The sequence below is a fragment of the Bombina bombina genome, chromosome 3, assembly GCF_027579735.1.
Source record: "Bombina bombina isolate aBomBom1 chromosome 3, aBomBom1.pri, whole genome shotgun sequence".
NCBI lineage: Eukaryota > Metazoa > Chordata > Amphibia > Anura > Bombinatoridae > Bombina > Bombina bombina.
The window spans coordinates 965545755-965566582 of NC_069501.1; the positions used below are offsets into that span (position 1 = coordinate 965545755).

The following is a 20828-nucleotide window of genomic DNA, read 5'->3' on the forward strand; positions in this document are numbered from 1 at the left end:
TGAACAAAGGCGATCCCAGAAAAGCATTTACAACCATTTGTGCCATAATTCCAGAAGCTGTTTGTAAATAATTTCAGTGGGAAACCTAAAGTTTGTGACAAAATGTGTGAAAAAGTGAATTTGATCGCATTTGGCGGTGAAACGGTGGTATGAAATATACCAAAATGGGCCTAGATCAATACTTTGGGATGTCTTCTAAAAAAAAATATATACATGTCAATGGATATTCAGGTATTCCTGACAGATATCAGTGTTCCAATGTAACTAGCGCTAATTTTGAAAAAAAAAGTGGTTTAGAAATAGCAAAGTGCTACTTGTATTTATGGCCCTATAACTTACAAAAAAAGCAAAGAACATGTAAACATTGGGTATTTCTAAACTCAGGACAAAATTTAGAAACTATTTAGCATGGGTGTTTTTTAGTGGTTGTAGATGTGTAACAGATTTTGGGGGTCAAAGTTAGAAAAAGTGTGTTTTTTTCCATTTTTTCCTCATATTTTATAAAAATTTTTATAGTAAATTATAAGATATAATGAAAATAATGGTATATTTAGAAAGTCCATTTAATGGCGAGAAAAACGGTATATAATATGTGTGGGTACAGTAAATGAGTAAGAGGAAAATTACAGCTGAACACAAACACCACAGAAATGTAAAAATAGCCATTCTCATTAAGGGTAAGAAAATTGAAAAATGTTCCGGTCATTAAGGGGTTAATCTTAGTTTGATGATACAGTCTGTTGTGTGAATATTAGCAATTGTTTTTGTTCACTACATTTAAACAGAAATAGAGCATTTTTCTTTCAATAAGGCAGGGAGAGTCCACGACTTAATTCCTTACTGTTGGGAAATACAACACCAGAAGGAGGGAAATACACCCCAGCCAAAGGCTTAAATATCCCTCTCACTTTCCCTATCCCCCCAGTCATTCTTTGCCTTTTGTCACTAGATTAGGATGGCAGAGAAGTTTCAGAAGATTCGGATAGTCCTTAACGGGACTCAAGAGAGGACTGCAGTTTTAAGTAATCATATAAAACTCTCAGTGAGAGTATTGATGAAAGTTAGTCTGGAGATGCAGGGAACGTTTTTTCTGCAAAGCCATCCAGACTGTGTCTATCTAACAACTCCTGAGCAATCAGAGCTAATGAGTTACACTGCTTGCTTTTCCACACTCAGGTCCCTGACAGAGCATCGCTACAAGGCTGTCACACTTGAGAGACAGTATCTGTTCCACAGCACGGATCCTAGAGGGTAAGTCTGTTATTTTCATATAGCAGGGACACCTTATATAGGGTCACAGTGTGACTCCTCTATACCTCAGTAGGATCAGGGGTTAATATCTCATCAGTGGGAGTTTATTGGGAACAGTTTGGGGAGTTTATATACTGCTTTCAATTTTGTGAAAAACATTTTCACGGCTCATTTAGACTGTACTTTTGGCTGGAACAGGCAGGTTTCATTTTCACTTTGCATACCTCCCAACATTTCAAAATTCAAAAGAGGGACCCCCCCCCCCCCGCAAAAAAATTAAATGTGGTGGGCAGGGCTTAAAAAATCATAAGACCAAAGTAATATAAATAAAATTCTAAATAAAGTCATATATTTTAATACACAGGCAGCAAATCAAACACAAGCTCAAACCACTGGTATGGCTATGTGAGCTATGTATTTAATAAGCCTTTGCAAAGACCTTGCTAAATATTTTTATCTTAATTGGACATTTAATAATAAATTCTTTAAAACTGCTCTCTGCATTCCCCATTAATATTCTAGATTCTGGCCTTTAAAGTCAGCAAAAATGCACAGTAGCACACTACATAGCATACACTTACACATGCAGATAAACACACTACATTGCATACAATTATACATGCAGATACACACACACATTACATAGTATACACTTATACATGCAGATAGACACACACTACATAGCATACACTTACACATGCAGATACACACACACTACATAGCATACACTTACACATGCAGATACACACACTACATAGCATACACTTACACATGCAGATACACACACTACATAGCATACACTTATACATGCAGATACACACACACTACATAGCATACACTTACACACGAAGATACACACACTACATAGCATACACTTACAGGCAGATACACACACATTATATAGCATACACTTATACATGCAGCATACACTTATATATGCAGATACACAGACACTACATACTATACACTTATACATGCAGATAGACACACACTACATAGCATACACTTACACATGCAGATACACACACACTACATAGCATACACTTACACATGCAGATACACACACTACATAGCATACACTTACACATGCAGATACACACACTACATAGCATACACTTATACATGCAGATACACACACACTACATAGCATACACTTACACACGAAGATACACACACTACATAGCATACACTTACAGGCAGATACACACACATTATATAGCATACACTTATACATGCAGCATACACTTATATATGCAGATACACAGACACTACATACTATACACTTATACATGCAGACACACAGACACACACACACACACTACATAGCATACACTTATACATGCAGATACACATACACACACTACATAGCTTACATTTATACATGCAGACACACACACTACATAGCATAAACTTATACATACAGATACACACACACAGTTATGGATACAGATAGACACACACACTACATCATATATGGGTATCTGTAATTAATTGTATAGGGTCCTGGGGTTGGCAAACACATTAGCTGGCAGTCTGCGGCTGCCACTGTTCGTTACCCTGGTATTAGCACTGCTCATTGTATAAAACTGAAGGCATGCTAGTATTATCACCAGGGGTTAGACATCATCACTACCAGAGGTAGGTTAGAGAGGTCACCATTACCCGTGGTCAGAGTGTATACAGCCTTCTTACTCCTGCTTAACCCATACACCATTCCTTTTCTACAGGGAATATAACAGGTATCTAACTATGTCAGAGCAAATCCAGCTGCTTCTGAGTATGGGACCAACAGAATTTAAAAAAAAATAAACATTTTTTTTTTTAATACCTGGGGCAAATCGGGACAGATGGCTAGCAACCCAGGACAGGGGGACAGACCCCTAAAATCGTGACTAGTTGGGGGGGTATGACTTTGTAAGTTGTGCAGCTCCTAATAGCTAAAACTATTAATAGAAAAACACTTTTTCATAGCAGGGAAGGTCCTGCCTTGCGCACCATATTACCTGGTGCGGCTTCATTCACTTCCTTACAATCCTGCTGCAGACAGCACTCCTGAGGAGCGTTTCTTAATAACTTGTCTGGGTCTAGGAGGTGGCGAGTTCCCCAGCCATTGTTTTTTTAAAGGTGCATTTCTATATTTAAAACGTTTATTTTTCTATCGTTTTTCTTTCTACTGTGGGTTTACTACAGTATCTCACAAAAGTGAGTGCACCCCCCCCCCCCCCCCAATTTTGTAAATATTTTTTTTATATCTTTTCATGATACAGCCTCTATAACAGTGTAAATATGCTGTCCCCTCAAAATAACTCAACACACAGCCATTAATTTCTAAACTGTTGGCAACAAAAGTGAGTACACCCCTAAGTGGTAATGTCCAAATTGGGCCCAATTAGCTATTTTCCCTCCCCTGTGTCATGTAACTCATTAGTGTTACAAGGTCACAGGTGTGAATGGGGAGCAGGTGCGTTAAATTTAGTTTTATCGCTCTCACACTCTCTCTCTTACTGGTCACTGGAAGTTCAACATAGCACCTCATGGCAAAGAACTCTGAGGATCTGAAAAAAAGAATTGTTGCTCTACATAAAGATGGCCTTGGCTATAAGAAGATTGCCAAGACCCTGAAACTGAGCTGCATCACGGTGGGCAAGACCATACAGTGGTTTCATAGGACAGGTTCCCCTCAGAACAGGCCTCACCATTGTCGACCAAAGAGGTTGAGTGTACGTGCTCAGCTTCATATCCAGAGGTTGTCTTTGGGAAATAGATGTATGAGTGCTGCCAGCATTGCTGCAGAGGTTGAAGGGGTTGGGGTCAGCCTGTCGGTGCTCAGACCATACGCCGCACACTGCATTAAATTGGTCTGCATGGCTGTCGTCCCAGAAGGAAGCCTCTTCTAAAGACGATGCACAATAAAGCCCACAAACAGTTTGCTGAAGACAAGCAGACTAAAGACATGGATTACTGGAACCATGTCCTGTGGTCCGATGAGACCAAGATAAACGTATTTGGTTCAGATGGTGTCAAGCATGTGTGGCGGCAACCAGGTGAGGAGTACAAAGACAAGTGTGTCTTGCCTACAGTCAAGCATGGTGGTAGGAGTGTCATGGTCTGGGCCTACATGAGTACTGCCAGTACTGGGGAGCTACAGTTCATTGAGGGAACCATGAATGCCAACATGTACTGTGACATACTGAAGCAGAGCATGATCTCCTCCCTTCGGAGACTGGGCTGCAGGGCAGTATTCCAACATAACAATGCTAAACACACCTCCAAGACGACCACTGCCTTGCTAAAAAAGCTGAGGGTAAAGGTAATGGACTGGCCAAGCATGTCTCCAGACCTAAACCCTATTGAGCATGTGAGGCATCCTCAAACAGAAGGTGGGGGAGCTCAAGATCTCTAACATCCACCAGCTCCGTGATGTCGTCATGGAGGAGTGGAAGAGGACTCCAGTGGCAACCTGTGACGCTCTGATGAACTCCATGCCCAAGAGGGTTAAGGCAGTGCTGGTAAATAATGGTGGCCACACAAAATATTGACACTTTGGTCCCAATTTGGACATTTCCACTTAGGGGTGTACTCACTTTTGTTGCCAAATGTTTAGACATTAATGGCTGTGTGTTATTTTGAGGGGGCAGCAAATTTACACTGTTATACAGGCTGTACGCTCGCTACTTTACATTGTCGCAAAGTGTCATTTCTTCAGTATTGTCACATGTAAAGGTATAATAAAATATTTACAAAAGTGTGAGAGGTGTACTCACTTTTGTGAGATACTGTACCTATTATTGAGTACTCTGATAATGAGTTAGAAGGTTCCACTCCTTCTGTAGTGATTAATAATACCTGCTTATATTGTGAGGAGGCCGTGGTTTGCCTGCCTGCTCAATTTTGTTCCATTTGCCTGGGTACTGTTTTAAAGTCTAAGAAGGGAGCTAAGTCTGCAATTAACCCTAGCGCAATTTGTCCCTCTGCACCATCAACCTCTCAGGATTCTGTGACCCAAGAGATTACTACCTTTTCTACCCTAACCACTTCACATGCAAGTTTCCTGCAGCACAGCTATTTCTCCATCTGGAGGGGGACCTTTTCCTGCAGACTTTACTGCACAGTTACAATTGGCGGTGTCCGCGATCCTGAGTGTCCTACCTATCTCTGGGAAATGTAAGAGATAGGTTAAACACAGGTCTCCTGTTTTAGATTCATCTAATTTCCAATCTGATCTAGCGAGTATGTCCCAGCTATCCGAGGATGAGTTAACTTCTGTGGCATCAGAGGGTGAACTTTCGGAGTCGGAGACTTTTATTACTAATTCTCCTCCGGCGGAGGAACCCTCCTTTAGATTTAAAATTGAGCATCTACGTTTTTTTTACTGACGGAGGTCCTGTCTACGCTAGAGGTTCCAGAGGCTAAGCTACCTGAAGAACCTAAGATCTCTAAATTGGATAGGGTTTATGAAGACAGGAAGGTCTCGCAAACTTTTCCAGAACAAGTTCGTATGGCGAACATTATTAGTAATGAACGGGAAAGAATTGGAACATCCTTTTTTCCCTCGGCTACTTTTAAAAAATTGTTCCCGGTCCCTGACTCTCAATTAGAGCTGTGGGGCTCCATCCCTAAGGTGGAGGGCACTATTTAAACGCTAGCTAAGCGTACTATTATCCCTCTTGAGGGTAGCTCTTGCTTTAGAGAACCTATGAACAAGAAGTTGGAAACTTTTCTAAGGAGAATGTTCCAGCACGCTGGATTTTTATTTCAAGAGGTGGCCGGGCCGCCACCTACTGGTGTGACTCTGTCAGAACTTATCGAGGTGGAGTCTCCCCTCGAGGATATTAAGGAGAGAAATAAACCTCTAAGAGTAGCTAATTCTTCCATCTGTGATGCGAATATGCAGATTATTCGCCTGAATGCTAATTCTTCAGGTTTTGACGTCCTAGACCGCAGGGCTCTCTGGTTGATGTCTTGGTCTGTGGATATGACTTAAATCCAGACTCCTTTCTATTCCTTTCAAGGGGAAGATCTTATTCGGACCAGGTCTGGACTCTATCATCTCTACGGTTACTGGGGGGAAAGCTGCCTTCCTACCTCAGGATAAGAAGAACAGACCTAAGGGACAGCAGTCCTCTAATTTTCGCTCATTTCATTCAGGCCCAAGAGCACTTGGAAGCCTGCTCAGTCCTGGAACAAGTACAGACAAAGAAGCCCGCCGATGACAAATCGTCATGAAGGGGCAGCCCCCGATCCGGGATCGGATCGAGTAGGGGGCAGATTGTCGCTTTTCTCAGACGCTTGGTTTCAGGATCCTTGGGTTCTGGAAGTCGTATCTCAGGGATACCGAATAGGATTCAAATCTCATCCGCCCAGGGGCAGATTCCTACTCTCCAGACTGTCTACAAGACCATAGAAGAGGACAGCCTTTTTAGATTGTTTATGGGATCTAGTCTCCTTAGGAGTAATTATCCCTGCATCAGAAAGTGGTCTTTGTGGTTCCCAAAAAGGAGGGAAATTTTCGTCCAATTCTGGACTTGAAGTGCCTAAACAAATTTCTAAGTGTCCCCTCCTTTATGATGGAGACTATAAGATCAATACATCACCTGTTTCAGGAAGGACAGTTTATGACTACCATAGATTTGAAGGATACATACCTTCACGTTCCGATCCACAGGGATAATTTCCAGTTCCTGAGGTTCGCCTTTCTGGATCAGCACTTCCAGTTCATAGCACTTCTGTTTGGCTTAGCTACTGCTCCAAGGATATTCACGAAAGTTCTCGGGGCTCTTATAGCGGAGGCCAGAACACAAGGTATAGCTGTAGCTCCTTACCTTGGTACAGGCACCATCTTTTCGTCTAGCAAGGGATTACTCAGATTTTCTTCTAAGTCTTTTTCGGTCACATGGATGGAAGATAAACTTGGAAGAGTTCTCTTACTCCAGATACCAGAGTAAATTTCCTGGGCACAGTTATAATAAGACTCTGTGTCCATGAAGAAACGTTGCAAGCTAACAGCATCTCTTGCCCTCCAGGCCTGCTTGAGACCTTCGATGGCCCATTGTATGGAGGTGATTGGACTCATGGTGTCTTGTATGGACATCATTCCCTTTGCCAGTTTCCCATCTCAGACCTTTACAGCTATGCATGCTGAGACAATTCCTGGACAACCTGTCTAGAGAATCGCTCTCTTGGTGGCTCTGTCAAGATCACCTATCCCAAGGCACATGCTTCTTGAGATTGTCCTGGGAGATTGTGACTACGGACGCCAGTCTATCCGGCTGGGGAGCCGTTTTCAGTGCCAGAAAGTCACTGGGGCTGTGGACTCAAGAGGAGTCCTCTCTTCCAATCAATATCTTGGAACTCAGGCAATCTTCAATGCTCTGAAGGCTTGGCCCCTTCTGGGTTCGTCCCAATTTATCAGATTCCAGTCAGACAATATAACTTCTAGAGCCTACATCAACCATCAGAGAGGAACAAGAAGTTTCTTAGCGATTAGAAAAGTTTCTCAAATCCTAGAATATGCGGAGGCCCACAACTGTACACTGTCGGCGATCCACATTCCGGGTGTGGACAACTGGGAAGCAGACTTCCTCAGTAGGCAGCCCTTTAACCCGGGGGAATGGTCTCTCCACCCCGAGTTCTTTGCAGAGATATGCAGCAGATGGGGGATGCCGGAGATAGACCACATGTTCTCCCGTCTCAATGCCAAACTTCCCAAATACGTGTCGAGATTGAGGCATCCTCAAGCGTTTCTAACAGATGCCCGAGTGGTTCCATGGAGGTTCCGACTCATATCTCTTTCCTCCATTACCTCTTCTCCTTCGTGTGGTGGCCCGCATCAAACAAGAGAAAGCATCAGTGATTCTAATTGCTCCATCCTGGCTGCAAAGGACTTGGTTCGTGGATCTGGTTGGGATGTCCTCATTTCCTCCGTGGAGTTTACCTTGTCGCAGGGACCTGCTGATACATGGTCCTTCCTTCATCAAAATCTAGATTCTCTGAGGCTGACTGCGTGGAGATTGAACGCTTAGTCTTAGCTAGGAGAGTTTTCTCTGAGAGTGTCATCGACACTTTGGTTCAAGCTTGTAAGCCAGTTACTCAACGTATCTACCATAAGGTGTTGTGGACTTACCTGCACTGGTGTGAGGAGCGTAGTTTTTTTTTGGCATAAGGTTAAAGTTGCCAGAGTTTTATCTTTTCTCCAGGATGTACTGGAGAAGGGTCTATCTGCTAGTTCCCTGAAGGGACAAATATCGGCCCTGTTGGTGTTGCTTCACAAGAGATTAGTTGAGATTCCGGATGTGCAGTCCTTTGTTTAGGCACTGACTAGGATAAGACCTGTGTTTAGAAGGTTGGCTCTGCTATGGAGTCTCAATCTTGTTCTTTGTGTGTTGCAGCAGACTCCGTTTGAGCCCATGCATAATGTTGACATTAAACTGTTATCTTGAAAGGTTTTGTTTCTTTTGGCTATTGCCTCTGCTCGTAGATTCTCCGAGATTTCTGCCTTGCAATGTGACCCCCCTTACCTTGTTTTTCATGCCGATAAGGCAGTTTTACATACTAAGTTAGGTTTCCTTCCTAAGGTGGTGTCAGATCGCAACATTATTCAAGAGATTCTTGTTCCTTCCTTATGTTCCAATCCTCCTTCGGCGAAGGAGCATCTGCTTCACAATCTAAATGTGGTTCATGCCTTAAAGTAATACCTTCTGGCTACTAAGGAGTTCAGACAACCTTCATCTTTGTTTGTCATCTATGCGGGTAAACGTAGGTGGCGTAGGAGTAAAGTTCTGCAATGCTACAGTGCTTTGCCTTCTTCTGTGAAGGACTCTGAACATCATAAAATTAATTTATCAAATAAAGATACATGTTGTTTTCACAGTAAAGTAAATAAGAAGAAAATCCTTTGCACATTTAAAAAAAAAAAAAAAAAAAAAAAAGTGGAACATTTTACAGTACAATGTCCCTTTAAAAACACATTTAAGACCATGTTTTACTTATAAAATATATTAGAAAATCAAGGTTCTGTGCTGAAAATAGTTTTTTTACCCAGTGTGTCACTACCAACGAAATGGCGGTAATTGTCCTTGTTACAGAATAAGCCATTGTCCCTAGGAATTTAAGCACAAACATGCACTTTGTGTTACAATTATCCAACTGTGACAGCACTATCTCAAATGGCAATCTATATATTTAAAGTGCATGGAATAGGGTGGCGTCAACACCCCTAACCAAATATACAATAATATCACAATTCCCAGCACAATAGTAAAGTATATCAGTTGAAATTCATAAATCTAAATATTTATTAATCCATATACAATGTATATCCTGTATCCTAGACAAAACAGTGTCTAGGGACCCTAATCATTCACACAATCATTCAATCTGCATGAGTATATGCAAAAGAGCAAAACAAAAACACCCCAGGGCATCCCAAGGGCGGATCTAAGTTATCAGCAGTCCAGAGTTAGTGACAGAAGTCAAGCATGTTAGTCCATAATGTGTAAGCCACAGACATATGAGCAGCACGTGAACAAACGTGTAAGCACCCCAGTCATATGAATATATCCGGCTTGTCACTTATGCTTGATCAAATACTTCAGAGTCATATGTATTTCACAGTAAGTCTTTCACAGAATGAATGGGTATGTGAATGATTGGGGCCCCTAGACACTGTTTTGTCTATGATACAGAATATACATTGTATATGGATTAATAAATATTTAGATTGATGAATTTCAACTGATATCCTTTATAATTGTACTGGGAATTGTTATATTATTGTATATACTTTGTGTTGGTTTCAAAACTAATAAATATGGATAAAGAAATAATAGACAGCATTCAAACACTATTGTGAAAATATATATAAATATATATATATATATATATATATATCTGTGTGTGTGTATATATATATATATATATATATATATATATATATAATCCAATCTTCAATAAATATATATATATATATTTTTTTTTATTTATTAAAACATAATATATAAAAACAGTTACATTGTAATAAAATACAAAAAAAAAAAAAGATACATAAAATTTAAGGTACACAAATGTAGCTTGTGCACTATCTGAAGTATGGTTAGACAAAAGAAAATGCGTTCAACCTCTTTATCAGGTTATATTAATGATCAATATCAATTTTTATGCATAAATGTATGTTATCATATTTAAATACTCCTTTCATATGCATGATATATTTTTTCAACTTAAATGTGCTTTTAAATGAACCCATTTAATCACTGATCATTATTTTGTTTAATTTAGGAAATTCTTTTCACCGTCTGTACAGTCCAGAAACAGACTTGTCGTTTCCATGGATTCTCAAAGCTTTTGAACTAAAAGCTTTTGACTTCTATAAGGTGATTGAGAGCTTTATTAAAGCAGAACCAAGTTTAAGCCGTGACATGATCAAGTACCTTGAACGCTGTGAGCATCAGATTATGGAATCCTTGGCATGGCAGTCTGTAAGTAAATTGGCTTCATGTTATGTTATCCACTTCTTTTTTTCTTTTTTTAACTTTATATATAAATTTAATAGACTGCTTATTATCAATGAATGATAACACAAAAACTTTTCTTTCACTCATGGTTAGTGTTTGGCTGAAGCCATTTATTATCAATCAACTGTGTTTACTCTTTTTAAATCATAATGACAACAGAAACTACCCAAATGAGCCTGATCAAAAGTTTACATACCCCAGTTCTTAATACCGTGTATTGCCCCCTTTAACATCAATGACAGCTTGAAGTATTTTGTGGTATTTGTGGATGAGGCTCTTTATCTTCTCAGATGGTAAAGCTGCCCATTCTTCCTGGCAAAAAGCCTCCAGTTCCTGTATATTCTTGGGCTGTCTTGCATGAACTGCACGTTTGAGATCTCCCCAGAGTGGCTCAATGATATTGAGGTCAGGAGACTGAAATGGCCACTCCAGAACCTTCACTTTATTCTGCTGTAGCCAATGACAGGTCAACTTGGCCTTGTGTTTAGGATCATTATCATGTTGGAATGTCCAAGTACGTCCCATCCGCAGCTTCCGGGCTGATGAATGCAAATTTTCCTCCAGTATTTTTTTATAACATACTGCATTCATCTTGCCATCAATTCTGACCAAATCTCCTGTGCCTTTGGTAGCTCATACATCCCCAAAACATCAGCGATCCACCTCCGTGTTTCACAGTAGGAATGGTGTACCTTTCATCATAGGCCGTGTTGACTCCTCTCCAAATGTAGAGTTTATGGTTGTGGCCAAAAAGCTCAGTTTTGATCTCATCACTCCAAATGACTTTGTGCCAGAAGGTTTGAGACTTGTCTCTGTGCTGTTTGGCGTATTTTAAGCGGGATATTTTGTGGCATTCGCATAGTAATGGCTTTCTTTTGGCGACTTGACCATGCAGCCCATCTTTCTTCAAGTGCCTCCTTATTGTGCACCTGGTAGGAATGTATATCCCATACGTCACTAGCTCATGGACTCTTACATAAATTATGTTTTCCCTCTGCAGCGGTAATTGAGCGTTTTGGTGTTGCTCTCAGACATGCCGCCCGGGAGCTGAGTTACATCTGTGTACGCCCACGAAGGGTGGTCCTTGAGAGCCTCCATTTTCATTATGCGCCTTTTTTTATCTCCCGGTGGTTTATTAAATCTAAGATACCGCCCGGGAGATAACTGTTTTGGCGATGTCCACGATGAGTGGTCCTTGGGGACGCCATTTACACAGCGCGCTTGTTACATCTCCCAGCAGTTCAATAGTTCTACATGTCGACCAGAAGATTTGTTAAGTCAACTCACACGTGGGGTTGGGAGTGTTTCGAGCCCTGTTGCACTTTTCCTATGTGGATCAGTTTATGTTGGGTCCACAGAGAGATGTTTTCCCATGTTATAGGCATAATTGAGACAGCCTGGGCAATAAAGTGGGACGTTGACATTTTAAACTGTAACCTATGTTTTTCGTGTTTAGGGAACATACTGCTCAGAGAGTACATTAGCAGTTTCCTACTGAGGGGTATTGATACTGTTACGGTTACCCTTAGTCTCGCTGAGAGATGGACCGCTTAGTAGCCTGGATTCCTATTGCTGAAGAGGGGAGAAACTGCTTTCCATAGTATTCTATATGAGTCTCGCAAATGTAGAATAATCCCCCTTAGCTGTAGTACAGCTAGGATACCCTTCTGCCCACAAAAACGAGTCAACGCTGCGATTGAGGGACAACCAAGAACTGAGGACTGGGATGCCCAGCCTGCTTTTTATTTAGGTTACATGCACACAGGGCACTCCCAGGGGGGGAAGCATAAAATCCCCCATCACACATTTAGACAAAGCCCTTGGACAGGCCACCGCAGATAACAAGTACACACAAGAAAACAATTGAGTCCTTCTTATCACCTAGCAGTGAATGCTTATCACAAACTTAATTACAGTACACAATATGCTAGGAAACCTGCCTCAGAAAATAGTTTTCTCAAAACTGAACAGAGTTAACCCTTTATGAAATGATACTTGTTACAGTTTTCTTGGAGCCCTTCTTAGGCGCTGGCTTGGCTGGTTCAGGCATTGCTGCTGGGAAATAAGTTTCTTCACAACAAAATAACTAATGCTTCTGTAACAGTGCTCCCTTTCTGTGGAACACTCTGGCAGACACGGTCTGACCCCTTTTCGGGGCAGACTAAGGCTGTCCAGACCGCTGGTTATGCGGGGCTGAGGTCGGTTTGTCTGGACAACCCGTCGGCGTTGCCATTCTGTTTCCCAGGTCTGTAAGTAATGGTGAAATTGAAGGGTTGCAACGATAAACTCCAACGTAATAGCCTGCCATTATCTCCAGAGACCCGGTTCAGCCACACCAACGGGTTATGGTCGGTGACCAGAGTGAACTCCTGCCCATATAAATAGGGAGTCAATTTCTTTAATGCCCACACCAAAGCCAAACACTCCTTTTCGACCGCTGCATAGCTGACTTCGCGGGGCAGGAGCTTCCGGCTGATGTAGGCAACTGGATGCTCCCCCTCCATCTTCGCCTACTTGGCTGAGGACGGCTCCCAGCCCGAACATGGAAGCATCTGTGTGGACGATAAAACGTTTGTTAAGGGCTGGAGCCGCCAAGACAGGAGCGTTAATTAGAGCATTTTTGAGAGCCTGGAAAGCCGTTTCACAGTGGGGAGACCACAGGACCTGTCGAGGTAAGTTCTTCTTGGTCAAGTCAGTCAGGGGTTTGGCAAGTGTGCTGTAGTCTGGTACGAACCGTCTATAGTACCCTGCCGTGCCCAGGAAGGCTAGGACCTGAGTCTTAGTGATGGGGGTGGGCAATTGGCGACAGCTTCTATCTTGGCCGGCTCTGGTCGCTGCTTTCCACACCCCACCCGGTGACCCAGGTACTGTACCTCGGCCATCCCAAAGTGGCATTTTTCTGGCTTCAGAGTCAGGCCAGCAGCCCGGATCTGATCCAGAACCATTCCTATGTGAGCTAAGTGGTCCTCCCATGACTCACTGTGGATCGCTATGTCGTCCAGGTAGGCGCAAGCAAAAACTCTGGAAGCCATCCAGGAGCCTATCCACCAAGCGCTGGAATGTAGCTGGGGCATTCTTCATCCCAAACGGCATTACCCTAAACTGATATAAGCCGAATGGGGTGACGAATGCCGACTTGGGGATAGGCTCCTGGGGCCAGGGGAATCTGCCAGTAACCTTTGCAGAGGTCAATAGTGGTCAGGTAATTTCCCCTGGCTATACGATCGAGTAGCTCGTCTACCCTGGGCATAGGGTAAGCGTCCGTCACGGTCTTTTCATTGAGCCTCCGATAGTCTACGCAGAACCGGGTGGTCCCATCTTTCTTGGGCACCAAGACAACTGGGGAGGCCCAGGGACTATCGGAGGGCTCAATTACCCCGAGTTGGAGCATCTCATCGATCTCCTTCTTCATTCCTATCCTAACTGCTTCGGGGATTCGGTACGGAGCCTGGCGCAAGGGAGCTTGTCCCGGAGTATCTACCTGGTGGGTGGTTAAAGTAGTGTACCCTGGCTTCGGGGAGAAGGTGAGGTGTTTGGACTGTAGGAGTTGGTTGAGCTGCTCCCTTTCAGTGGGGCTAAGTCGGTCTCCTATCTGAACCTGAGCCACTATACCTGTGGGGAGACTCTTTTCTAATAGGTCTGGAATGGGTAGACTGTCGGGGCCTTCCTGAGGGGAACAACATACGGCCGTCACGTTCTCTGGTCGCTCAAAATATTCCTTGAGCATGTTTACATGGAATGTCTTTCTAAGATTGTTGTCGTGGCAGCTAGCTATCACATAAGTGGTGTCTCCCCTTTTCTCTACGATCTGGTAGGGGCCCTGCCAGGACGCCTGCAATTTGTCTGTCTTCACCGGCTTAAGTACTAACACCTTTTGTCCTATGGTAAAGATTCTCTTTCGGGCCCCCCGATCGTACCATACTTTCTGTCTTCTCTGGGCCGACTGGAGATTAGCCCGCACGGATTTGGCTAATTGCTCCATTCGGTCCCTGAGTTCCAGCACGTATGGCACAATGGGGACACCGTCAGTCTCCATCTCTCCCTCCCAGTGCTCCCGGATCAGGTTTAGGGGTCCCCGTACCTTTCTTCCGTAGAGCAACTCGAAGGGAGAGAACCCTGTCGTTTCCTGGGGCACCTCCCGATAAGCAAAAAGGAGGTGCGGCAGGAAGCGTTCCCAGTCTCGGTATTCCTGAGTGAACGTCTTGAGCATTTGCTTGAGGGTCCCATTGAACCTCTCACACAGCCCGTTCGTCTGGGGGTGGTATGGGGAGCTCAGGAGGGACTTAATTTTGCAAACCTGCCAGAGTTGTTGGGTCAATTCAGCCGTAAATTGGGTGCCTCGGTCGGATAGGATTTCTTTTGGAAATCCTACCCGGGAGAACACCTGTACTAGTGCATTCGCTACCGTATCCGCTTGTATGTTGGATAGGGCGACAGCCTCTGGGTACCTGGTAGCGTAGTCCACTACGGTAAGAATGTAGCGCTTACCGGAGGGACTAGGGGTAGCCAGTGGTCCCACTAGGTCAATAGCAACCCGGCTGAAGGGTTCCTCTACAATGGGCATATTTACTAGATGGGCTTTAGGGTGATCGCCTCGCCTTCCTACTCGTTGACACACATCGCAGGTGTTACAGTAAGTTCTAACGTCGGCGTGTACCCCTGGCCAAAAGAACGTGTGAGTAATGCGGGGTAGGGTACGGGTTACAGCTAGGTGGCCTGCTAAGGGGATGTCATGGCCTATCTTGAGGATTTCTTGACGGTATTTGTGGGGCACTACCAGCTGTCGCCTACGCTGTCCCCTTTTCTCTGTCCAGCGGTATAGTTTCCCTTTTTCCCATAAGAATGTTTCATTATCTGCCCCGCCCCCTCCGGTCTCTGCTCGTTCCCGGTACTTTTGTAAGGTCGGGTCAGTCTTAGACTCTGTCTCGAAAGCATCTGGGGTGTCCCAGGGTATGGGGCCTAACATGTCAGGCAATGTCGGGGTAGGTCTTACCTGTGTCTCCCGCACTGGTGAGAGTTCTCGCTCCGTCCGGGCTTGGGCCCGTGTAGTCACTGGGTCCGCCTCGTTGTTGCATACTGGAGCATAGGCAGAAGTCATGGGGCCCAAATCATTGCCCAGTAGTACTTCGGCAGGTAAATTATCCATTATGCCCACGTTCACAGCCCCCTTTCCCGCTCCCCAATCAAGATGCACTTTAGCTGTTGGAATTTTGTACACATCCCCCCCCGCCACTCTAACGGCCACAGTCTGTCCAGATCGCTTGTGCTCCGGCACCAAATGACTCTGTACCAGCGTGATAGTAGCCCCCTGTGTCTCTCAATCCCTCGGTAGATCGCCCCTCGAGCCATACCCTTCTGCCGATGGTGCTGGCGGTTATCTGAGGCAGCATATACAGGGTCCGCCTCGTGAAGCGGCCCCAAATATTCCTCCATAGGGGCCTCTTGGTTAACACAGAGGGTCCGGGCCGGACGATATGCCCCAGAGGGGTAATTGTAATTCCTGGGTGTCTGGTGCGTATTAAGGGGGCAGCTAGCCATGAAATGCCCTGGTTGCTTGCATCGGTGGCAAGTCGGTCTGGGACGCTCAGAGCTGTTATTGGGTGGTCCTGAGTGTCGGGCGGGCCCTGCGGGCACCGGGGCTCGGAATTCAGCACGAGGGGGTGCACGGTAAACCTCTCTGGGTTCGTGAAGACGGGAGTCATAATGTTCATCGGCCAATTTGGCTGCTTCTTCTAAGGTAGAAGGTCGCCTGTCTCGCAGCCATTCCTTCCCTTGCTGTTCCATGCCATTATAAAAATGTTCTAAGAGAAACAATTGTAAAATTTCCTCACCAGTCACCGCTTTACTTCCGCTCATCCAGTGATTTGCCGCTCTCCGCATTCGGTGCGCCCATTCCATATGGGTATCGTTAGGCTTCTTTTTCGTGCCCCGAAACTGTCGGCGATACGCGTCCGGAGTTACTGCGTACCGTCGCAACAGTGTCTCCTTAACTAGCTCATACTGTGTCACTTCCTCAGCACCCAGAGTACGAAAGGCTTCCAGGGCTCGCCCGGATAGTTTCCCAGACAATATCGTGGGCCCACTCCCTGTTGGGAATCTGGTGCAGGGCACATTGCCTTTCGAAGTCCGCCCAAATATTCATCAATCCCTGTCTCGCTCTCTAGGAAGGGTCGAATGCCGCATAGGGTATCTTGGGCCTCCCAGCATTTTCGACAGGGATGATTACCTGCGGGGCTTCAGCATTGCGGTGTGCGTTCGCTAGGTTGAGTTAGTGGGCTCGAGTCTCTCGTATATCCTTGTCCGCTTCCGCCATCAACTGCTGTACCAATTCCATGGAGGGGTTCGGCCCGTACAGTGAGAGCCTCTCCCGAACAATCCTGGTTTTTTCGTCACTAATCGTGGTCGGTGTTTCCGCCATTGTGAAGCTCTGATCCAGTTCGGTCAATTCTGCGATCAGCTCTCTCCTCGGCCGGTTGCTGGCGTACCCCCCTCTGCTTTCAAGTAAATCCTTTAGGGTTGTACGCTTCAATTTTTCGTAAGCGCTCTCCATCCGTTCTGTACCTCTCCTAGGAAATCCAGGAAAAAATTCCACCGCTGCCGCCAAATGTTACGGTTACCCTTAGTCTCGCTGAGAGATGGACCGCTTAGTAGCCTGGATTCCTATTGCTGAAGAGGGGAGAAACTGCTTTCCATAGTATTCTATATGAGTCTCGCAAATGTAGAATAATCCCCCTTAGCTGTAGTACAGCTAGGATACCCTTCTGCCCACAAAAACGAGTCAACGCTGCGATTGAGGGACAACCAAGAACTGAGGACTGGGATGCCCAGCCTGCTTTTTTATTTAGGTTACATGCACACAGGGCACTCCCAGGGGGGGAAGCATAAAATCCCCCATCACACATTTAGACAAAGCCCTTGGACAGGCCACCGCAGATAACAAGTACACACAAGAAAACAATTGAGTCCTTCTTATCACCTAGCAGTGAATGCTTATCACAAACTTAATTACAGTACACAATATGCTAGGAAACCTGCCTCAGAAAATAGTTTTCTCAAAACTGAACAGAGTTAACCCTTTATGAAATGATACTTGTTACAGTTTTCTTGGAGCCCTTCTTAGGCGCTGGCTTGGCTGGTTCAGGCATTGCTGCTGGGAAATAAGTTTCTTCACAACAAAATAACTAATGCTTCTGTAACAGATACCTTGCAAGTTTATTTACCAAAAGTATGGGGGTCCTGTGGCCCAGTGGTCAGGTACTCTGCCTGCCATCCCAAAGGTTGTGAGTTTGAACCTAGTTACTGCTTTTACCATTTCTGCAGTTAATATAAGAGAATGTTGTAATTTAAAGAAACAGTAACATATTTTCCTGTGTCAAATTTTATTGTACATACTCCTTCTACAGCGGTGGCTGTTAGGAGTTTGGTGACACCGGTCAATCCCTGCCACAATTTCTACTTATAGTGTCCAAAATATTTTGTGACCCACATGCAGTGCTCTGCAGTTCTTTGCAGAGACTTTGCTTTGATGTACATAGCAATGTCTAGTTACAGCAGTATTTATATTGTTATTGGATTATTTCTGCCCGACAGAAAATAAAACGTTCTTTTAAATTTAAAGAGACATTAAGAGTTTTTTCTGTGTAAATTTTATTAAAAGAATTGCGGCTGTTTTGTTTGTTAACTCATCCTGGTGACGTAGGATGGTACAAAATCTCACATGAATGAGTTACTTTCAGAATTAAAGAGACAGTAACGTCTTATTCTGTGTGCATTGTATTAAATTAACTTCAGCTGTTTCTTTGTTCCTCCTTTATGACTAAGGATAAAACAAACGCACTCAAGAATATTTAAAAGAACAGTATCGTGTCCTATGTTCAGATTTTGATTTGATTTATTTTTTCTTTTGAACCTACTCCCTCTTCGGCAATTGCTGTTGGGGAGTCTGTTACCAAATTGCCACAAATTTCTCCTATAGTTTCAATCGAAATTATATGGCCCTCATACAGTGCCCTGCGTGTCCTTCACACTCCCCTCGTGGTATGATGCTTTCTTTATTTTTCCATAACTTTAAAGCATCGCTGGAAGAATTGCTAGTATATCGTTTTCTCCATGTTACTGAGAATTTCAGTTTCCGATGGAATGGGTGCCTTAGGCATTATATTTACCAGACTGTTTCCCATGGTCGTGTCAGCTAAAAGGCTGGACAATATTCCTTTGGGCGAAAGGAGTAGTTTCCATCACTACGTGAACTTCTATACCCTTAGAGGATAGTTCTAATGGACTAAAATTCATTATAGGCCTCACAACAGGGCTTACAATGGCAACCGTCTGTGACGGCATATTGGCTAATTCTCTTTATTTCATTTTCTTCCCTTCCAGTTAGCAAATTGGGAGCGTAGGTGGCTCTGTTCCAGCTCTTGGTACCTTATGGTTAGAGCCTTGTTTTTTATGGCTATGTGTTCTATGACTAAACTTTTAGTGAACGCATAACCTGCTGTTGAATCAAAGACAGCATGGGGAACATGCTTCGGTCCGGGATGGATTTTGTAGGGGGCTGCCTTCCGTTTTCGCTCTAGTTTTGTTTCGAGCTCAAATGTTTTCCTCTTAGAGGCAGTTTTCTGCTTTCTAGGTTGTCTAAGGATCAGACAAAGGGAGAGACGTCCTTACGCTGCATTAGAGACATCTCAGACCTGAGGTGGTTGTTCCAGTTCTAATATTGAGCCTTTGGTCACACCACCCTGAATGCGCCCAATCTAGTCTGATCTCGGAAGCTAAGCAGGGTCAGGCCTGGTTAGTACTTGGATACAGGATCTGGCCAATTTTTCCCTTGATTCTAGAGGGGTCAATTTATGTCAACGATAAATTCAGGGTCAAGTACCTTCCTGTGCCGTTCACAAGATTCGTCTCAGGTTCTTGGGTTTGCCTCTATGGACAAACACTTCCCGTTCGTGGTCTTCCTTTAGGTCTTGCCACAGTTCTGAGCTCTTATGGGGCATTGCAATGACGCCCTCTCTGGCTAATATCTTAGTTTCAGGCGTCATTCTTACAGCATGCAGATTTTCACGGACTGGTATTCTTATTCCCGTGAGCTCACGGGTGGAGAGTGACTTTGGAAAGGTGTTCCTTTGTCTCAAGCACAAGGGTAGTTTTTTGGGAATCATAGCAGATTCTACATCCATTAGGATTTTTCTGACTTGAGGTCAGGAACTAAAGGTCTTATCATCAATGGTTTGACCTTCAACCCACTTCTCGGCCCCTCAATGGCTCAGTTCATAGGAGTATTCGGGCTGATGGTGAGGGACTTGACGTTAGCTGGACAGATAGCTTAGCATGCTATGACACTGTGACTGAGATCTGTGAAGAACCGAGTGTTGCAGGTTTAATCCCCGGTGAGGTCCAACTCCACCTTTCATCCTTCAATAGTGATAACATGAGCAGCAGCCTTGCGACTCTTTAATTTCTGTTTGTTCATTCCACTTCAGACCTGTGCGGTTTGAGCATACTCTGGCAATGGAACGGAGGCTATGCAAGATATCTCCTCAGTTAACTTTAAAGCAGGAGACAAGGATTCTTTTTTATGGTGGTTGTCTCTGGATCACCTGTCCCAGGGTACATGATTAGCAGAGTGTGGACTCTAGCGGAGTCATGTTCTTCGATTTCCTACACACTGAGAGCGAGCTTCAAGTTTCTTCTGTTTCTAGCCTCAGTTGGCTTCGGCCCAGTTTCATTCTTGCTCTCTGTCAGTGATCCTTATCCCAAGGCTGGGACACTTGGGAAGCGGATTTTCTGAGCAGTCAGATCTCCATCCGGGTGTATCTCCTACCTGACTTTCCAAATGGGGTCGGCAGGAGTTGGTTATCATGGCATCTTGTCTGAGTGCCTAGTTTTCGGGATACGGGTCCCGGGGGGGCCCCAGTCCGAGCTGATTACTGCCTGGGCAGTTCTTTGGTCTTTAGACTAGGATCTATTTTTCCCCCGTTGCGTTTTTTTGCCGGGGGTTTCTTTTGATCATATAGGAGAAGACATTGGTGCTTCTCCCCGCTTCTGCGTGGTCTCGCGGACTTT

The 20828-nt window shown here is 44.2% G+C and overlaps 1 protein-coding gene across 1 annotated transcript in view; it reads left to right on the forward strand.

Annotated features, from left to right (window-relative positions):
• The window catches only part of RB1 (RB transcriptional corepressor 1), a 1127793-nt gene that overhangs the window by 639369 nt on the left and 467596 nt on the right, over positions 1-20828 (forward strand). Inside the window, exon 20 of the mRNA XM_053708021.1 lies at positions 10528-10727. Within this exon, the coding sequence (XP_053563996.1) occupies positions 10528-10727 (200 nt within the window). The remainder of the gene's footprint in view (positions 1-10527; positions 10728-20828) is intronic.